This window comes from Hipposideros armiger, unplaced genomic scaffold (genome assembly GCF_001890085.2).
Source record: "Hipposideros armiger isolate ML-2016 unplaced genomic scaffold, ASM189008v1 scaffold_22, whole genome shotgun sequence".
NCBI classification, from domain to species: domain Eukaryota; kingdom Metazoa; phylum Chordata; class Mammalia; order Chiroptera; family Hipposideridae; genus Hipposideros; species Hipposideros armiger.
In genome coordinates, this window is record NW_017731372.1 from 1,731,097 (window position 1) to 1,737,658 (window position 6,562).

Below are 6,562 nucleotides of genomic sequence, written 5' to 3' on the forward strand. Positions count from 1 at the left end.
AGAGAGAGAGAGAGACAGAGATAGATTAAGAAACCATACTCTGTAACCACATGATTTTGCTATTTTTGAAACAGGCTAACCCTAGCTTTGAAGAACATATGACACCATCCCCCTCTCCACATAAAAGGCAATATGGCAGCTGGCAGCTTTTATGATGTTTTGTTGTTGTTGTTTAATTCTCTTACTAATAATGCTAATTAGCTTGTCACTGTAGTTTGTCTGCCTTCAAAGAGAGTTACATATAGTGGAGAGTACTAGTTATAAACGTGTGTTCCACAAGCTAACACTGACCCGTGCACATCGCTGACATTGGCAATGGGAATATTTCACATATAAATCCAGATTTCTGGTCTCTCTCGATAAAGCACAGATGTCAACAGTACCTGGGGCTGAGAGGTACCCCCATGCGCCTCAGTCCCTCCTATCCTACCTCATGGCCCAAGTTATTTCCGGGCCCTTATAGCCCTGTGAGTAAGAGACCCTTACACGCATTCCACACTATTTCATGTAACAATAAGCAATTAACAAGGATTGATGAAGCACCTACTACATGCCTGTCTCAGTCCTGGTTGTTCTCCTAATCCAAAAGCAGGAAAAAACTCACTCCTATGTTTAGGGCATTTCTAGTCTAGCTCGGTACCACCCAATAAATCCTCCAGTCATGTGAGACTACTGAGCATTGGAAATGTAGTCTGTCTGAATCAAGATGTGTCAGAAATATAAATACACAGTGGATTTCAAAGACGTACTCCAAGGAAAAGTAAAGTATATCATTAACAATTTTTATATTGATTACATGTCGAACTGATAATATTTTCATATATTGGGTTAAATATAATCTATTAACAGGAAGTTCACCTGATTCTTTGTAGTTTTCCATGTAGCCACTAGAAAATTTAAAATTGCATAATGTGATTCCCATTATATTTCTGTTGGACAGCACTGGTTTCCTTGGTGAATGTGTGTTCAGCAGAAATCTATCCAAACTCCAAGAAGTTGGGGTGAAATATATTCACTAATAGAAATGGAACATGGATCTGAGTAGATGAAATGTGACTAGATCTGTGTGGATTACCACACAAGCCTGAAATTGCAATGGGCTTTCTCTGTCTGTTAATCCCTTTCCGACCCCCCACCTCCTGCCTCATTGCAATGCATTGGTGGTGATGATGTCACATGACTGTCTGAGGAGCATGGGGAGGGGGAGGCAGCAAGGCTTAGGACTTCAAGACTGCTGAGAAGTTATGTTTGTCTGGGTCCTCTGAGAAAGCAAACCCAAGATGGGATTACATATGCAAGAATTTTATTAGGGAAAATGCTTGTGTGAGAAAAAATAGGGAGGGACCCAGAGAAGGTTGGGAGAGCTGTTTGAGCAGTGGTGAAAGAAGGTTGGGGAAAGCGTGCTAGGCTGCCCTGCAGTCTGAAGAAGGTTCAGCAAACAGCGGAGTCCTGGAGGCTAAGTCGGGGGTCAGCGGAGTCCTGTGTCCCCCAGGAATGGGGCTGCCGGAATCCCTGCTGCACTTGGTCATTGGCTAGGAGTACCCCAGGGAGCGTGGCCTTGGCAAAGACACATCAGTGGGTTTCACAGGGAAGCAGCTGGGGTCTATGGTCAGCTGTGTCCTCTCTAGGTGGAGGTCTGCAAGAGCGTTCTCATGGCTGTCCCAGAAGCCAGCTCCTGTACCTGTCAGGCTGTGAGTCAACCTAGGAAAAGCATGGCCAGGATATTCCCTGTAAGAGAGCGAAGGCTTGAAATAACCACTCTTTTCTCTCCCCCTTAGAACACCTGCACCTTGACCTGGCCACACAGGCCTTGTGGTCCCATCCTTGAATTATCTGTATGACTACCCTCTGAAAACTGTATGTAAACAGACATATAGGTCCTTAAAGAGAAAAGAGCACCTCCAAATATATTAATTATAGTATGAGTTGAAATGCTGAACAAGCTTGCAGGGAGCAGAGTGGGGGTTTGAGCTAAAACTCTTAAAGGTCACTTCCAATCCCAATAGTTATACTTCTCTGATTGTTCTCGGGAACGACTCTCAAAGGTGGAAGACTGTTTTTCAATAACCTTTTCCTCTAACTATAAAAGTAAAATGTGCTCTTTGAAAATGGAGAAAATATATTTTAAGAAGCGATCACTCCAAATCCCACCACAGAAATCACCATTATTAACATTGTAACATTTTTTCAAAGCACATGTGTATATATTTTAACTTATTTACGATCGTGCTACATACACAATTTGATATTCTCTTTTCTAGTATAATGTATCATAAACATTTTCCCATATCATTAAAAATTTCTTAGCATGGTATAAGGATACATCTGTGAATATTTCCTTATGATAAAACCTTAGAAGGCTAGTACTTGCTTGGCAAAGGCATACAAACTTCTAATGCTTTTCATATATATATATAAATTACTTTATCAGCAGCATATGAGAGTGCCTATTTCCCTAAACCTTCCTCAACTCTTGAGAGGGTAATTTTGAAAAATCTTTGTCAATTATATAGGGAGACAATAGCATCCTATTTTTAATTTGAGAACTATAACATTGAACATTTTAACTTATGTTATTAATAATTTATATCTCCCATTTTGTGAATTATTTCCTTATATTTTTGACCAGTTTTCTATTGAATTTGTGTATTTTCCTTATTGGTTTGTAGGACTCTTTACATATTAAAGGCCTAACCATCTATTTGTCAAATATATTGCAAATATTACCTTAGTGAGCCATTTACTTTTCAATTTTGTTTATGATATTTTCTAATATACAATTGTTTTATGCATTGAAAAGTATCAATATTTTCCTTTAAGATTTCTTCTGAGATAAGGCTTACCTATTTCAATATTATATAAAATTTTAACCTGTGTTTTTTTCCTTCTACTAAAAAGAAAAGTGGCTTTACTTTTCAAATTGAAAAGTAAAGTCATATTCTTTGATTTTTTTTTTTGGTCCTATCCTTTCCTCCATGCTTTCTTTGTTCTCTCTCTTCTCTCTTATAATCAGTTCATATGAGGATACCCAGTGGGTGATATCAAGAATAAATAACTCACTCGATAAACAGATTTTGACCCCCACAATTTACAAAGCTTTGAGCAAAGGCTTATAGGAAATGTGAAGGGTAAGCGAGTACCAACTATAGCAACTGTCACCATAAAATTATATGCAATCTGCAACAGAAGAACACAAGAAAAGATGTTCAACAAAATTAGTCATTAGGGAAATGCAAATCAAAACCACAGTGAGATACCCACTAGAAAAGCTAGAACAAAAAAAAAAAAACAGGCAATAACAACTATTCATGAAGATGTGGAGAAATTGGAACTCTCCCATGCTTTAAGGTGATAAAAATGTTTTAGAAGTAGAAAGTGGTGATAGTTGCATTGTCATGTGAATACACTTAAAAGAATCGAACTGTACCATTTACAAAATGCTTATCTGCCATGTGAGTCAGAATTGGTTCACTCCTATAACACATAAGCCAAATCTCAAAGGCTTTTAAGAAAACCCCAAACTTCAATAGGAGGAGGTGGAGGAGGAACAGCTCACTTCAGACAAGGGGGGATTTTTGAAATCTGCTCAGAACAAATGGCATTTAAGCCAGACCACAAAGAACATCTGATAATATAATAGTAACCGTTTGCCAAGCATCCATATGTGCTGTGTACATGTGCAGGATGCCAGGCCTTTATTCCTAATTCTCCATGTACATAGCATGGCCCTTTTGCTGCAGATGAAGAAGCCAAGGTTCAGAAAGGTCAAGTTGCCTTGCCCACGGCCACAGAGCTAGCAATGAGGTAGAGAAAGAGCAAGGTTGGCCGAGAGGCACATTCTTGAAATGTGTACGGGTTTGAGCAGTCTACACAGAGGAGACAGGTGCCAGGCACCAGGGTAGGAAACGGAATATGGATGGAAACCAGCGAATCAGCCAGGTAGCTAGGCCATAGACCAGTTAGTGGTTGGAGCTGGAACCCGTCTGAAAAGTAGGCAGGTGCCAAATTATGTGTGGTTTTGCGTGAGTGACAGAGAAGTGTAGACCTCATTTTGGACTCATCACAGAGCTGGAGGCTTGCAACCTGGAACAGGGTTTTCGAGGAAGGACTGTGCTTTAAAGAAAGGACTCTGACAACAAGGACAGTGTACAACCAGAGAGCCGGGAGTCAAGGTGACTTAAGAGTCCAGCAGAGGGACCAAGGTCTGGATTGCGATTGCAGGACTAAGCAAGGAGGAAAGGGGGAAAGAAATCAAACCACCATTCCAAGCTGGTGAAAGCATTTTAAATGTTTATGCTAATGACTGCGTTTCATTAACACTAGGCATTTTGCATAAGGCAAAGCTGACCTTCCTTGACAGCTATTTTGGACCAATTAAGCCAACTGCTGAAGGATGGAAATGCTATCATGCTCCAAGTCTTCTAAGCCACCTTTGCTCTGTAATCTCCTACCTCCATTAATGAGTGCATTGTCTTCTGGCTAGGAGAACCCCCAGGAAGCTTCTGATTAACCAGCAGGTATCATGGTCCGACTAATCACTAATCCTGTTCCCCTCATTCTGGCCCCTCTCAGGTATAGAAACCACAATGGAGAAGGTGAAAAGTATACTGGGGCTACTTACCACTCAGGGGATTCCCGAAGATACAGTGGTTCTTTTCTATGTCCAGGGGCTCCCATCAGTATGGTGTAATCTAGGCACCAGGTCTAACAGCGAATTCCAGCTCTGTCACTTATTAGCTGGGTAACCTTGGCTTTGCCCCAATAACCGTGCTGTTCCTCAGGTTTTACATCTAGAAAATGGAGATATTCATAATAACAATACCTTCGTAGTATTTTAGGGGTTCTTCAATCAGCTAAAACATGAGGGGAGTTTAGAAAACTTTCTGACTATATGCTAACACACCAAAACTATTTGAAACCCTTGTTTTGGAGTTTCCCAATTCTTTCCGAACTCCCGGTTAGAATATGATCTGAAATTAGGAGGTTGTTTGTATCTCTATGGCAGCAATATTTCCCATTATCTCTTAAAAATTTTAATTCTCTATAATTTTATCTATAATCAGCCTATAACATCAGAATCAGTACAGCTTCTGAAAACTAATGTAATGAGAGGTAATAGCTCACTAGTTGTTTTAGGGGTCCTTGCTTAATTATGGTGAAGGGAGCTGCAAATATACTCCTTAAGTTTATCTCTTCAATATCATTTCACTTTCTGAAAGGGAGTAGGGGAAAGAGAGGGCATGTTCAAAGAGGTAACGCTGAGATAGAAATAAAAATAACGGGGATTTTGTTAGTTTCTGCGCTGTCTGTCTCTCTGTCTCTCTGTCTCTCTCTCTCTCTCTCTCTCTCTCACACACACACACACACACACACACACACACACACACACATACAGTTCTTTTCTTTTTTTTCTTTTAGCCACATTCTTCTGTCTGTGTCATAGCTGTGGAAATTTCTAGTTATCAATATTGGCTTTCTATCATTACCAAGAGCAGCCCACATAGCAGCTTCGTAGCAACTTCATTACTACCCTACCTCCAAGGCTGGAGGATACTGCTGCCTGGCCTGAGCGCTATAGGAACAGGGAAGCCTTCGGTTCTCACAGAGCTTACGATCATTGGAGACACAAGACCAACCTGTGAATTTACGATGCTATCAGCACATATAAGCTGGAAGCAGGACAATACTCCAAGCCGATATCAGTGAGCACCAGATGACTTGTCTGTTACACCCACAGTGATGGAGGCGCTGTGTCACCTGGGGCAAAAGAGCGCTAACGTCCACACTAGAGAGCTAACTTCTGACAGCTGGGCAAGTATATGAACCTGAGAGGAAAGGGAAGCAGACAGCCTCAGGGGCACTGCTGACCCCACTGGGGTGTTTGGAGTTCTGCTGCTTCTCCTTCATCCTTCTCGTTCACCTATGGCTGAATCTCACTCCTTGGTTATGGGTTCTTAACACTCCTAGGTTCAAATGACTATATTTCATCTTTTCATCTTCTATCTACCCAACTTTCGAAAAAGAGATAAAAGAAAATACATACCCCAAGGAGAAACCCAAGGAAGAAATAAACAAAAGTCAGAGCCATAATTTTCAGGTCTAGAAAAGCAGGTTACTCAGAGTTAATTCACACATCATGGAGAGGCCAATTAGAATCATTAGCAAATTGTTAGCACTGGATTTAAACTATCTGCTCTGACTTAGCCCCATAGCATTCAGTAGGAGCTGTGTGGGGTCACTAGAATTAACCATTATAAACAAAATACATAAACAACCATCATTCCACAACTGCTTATTGGGCACTTTACTGCATGTGCATTGTAACCCCAAAAGGAAGATTTGGACACACATACACACACACACACACACACACACACACACACACACACACACACACATCCATCTAGTCCAAAATCTTGATGGTGGAGCTAACATAAAAGATCTGAGGTCTTCAACTGTGTAAGGCTATAAAATCTTAGCAAGTGAGGAAGACTGTGGGATACCCCAAACGTTCAGGAACTCAGAAGCAGGGCTGCTCGGGTAGCATATTTCAGAGTGGTAC

At 40.8% G+C, this 6,562-nt stretch overlaps 1 protein-coding gene across 1 annotated transcript in view; it reads left to right on the forward strand.

Annotated features, from left to right (window-relative positions):
• Positions 1-3,912: 3,912 nt before the first annotated feature.
• LOC109379102 (collagen alpha-1(I) chain-like) overlaps positions 3,913-6,562 on the forward strand; it is a 7,747-nt gene continuing 5,097 nt past the window's right edge. Inside the window, exon 1 of the mRNA XM_019635447.1 lies at positions 3,913-3,939. Coding sequence (XP_019490992.1) covers positions 3,913-3,939 — 27 coding nt within the window. The remainder of the gene's footprint in view (positions 3,940-6,562) is intronic.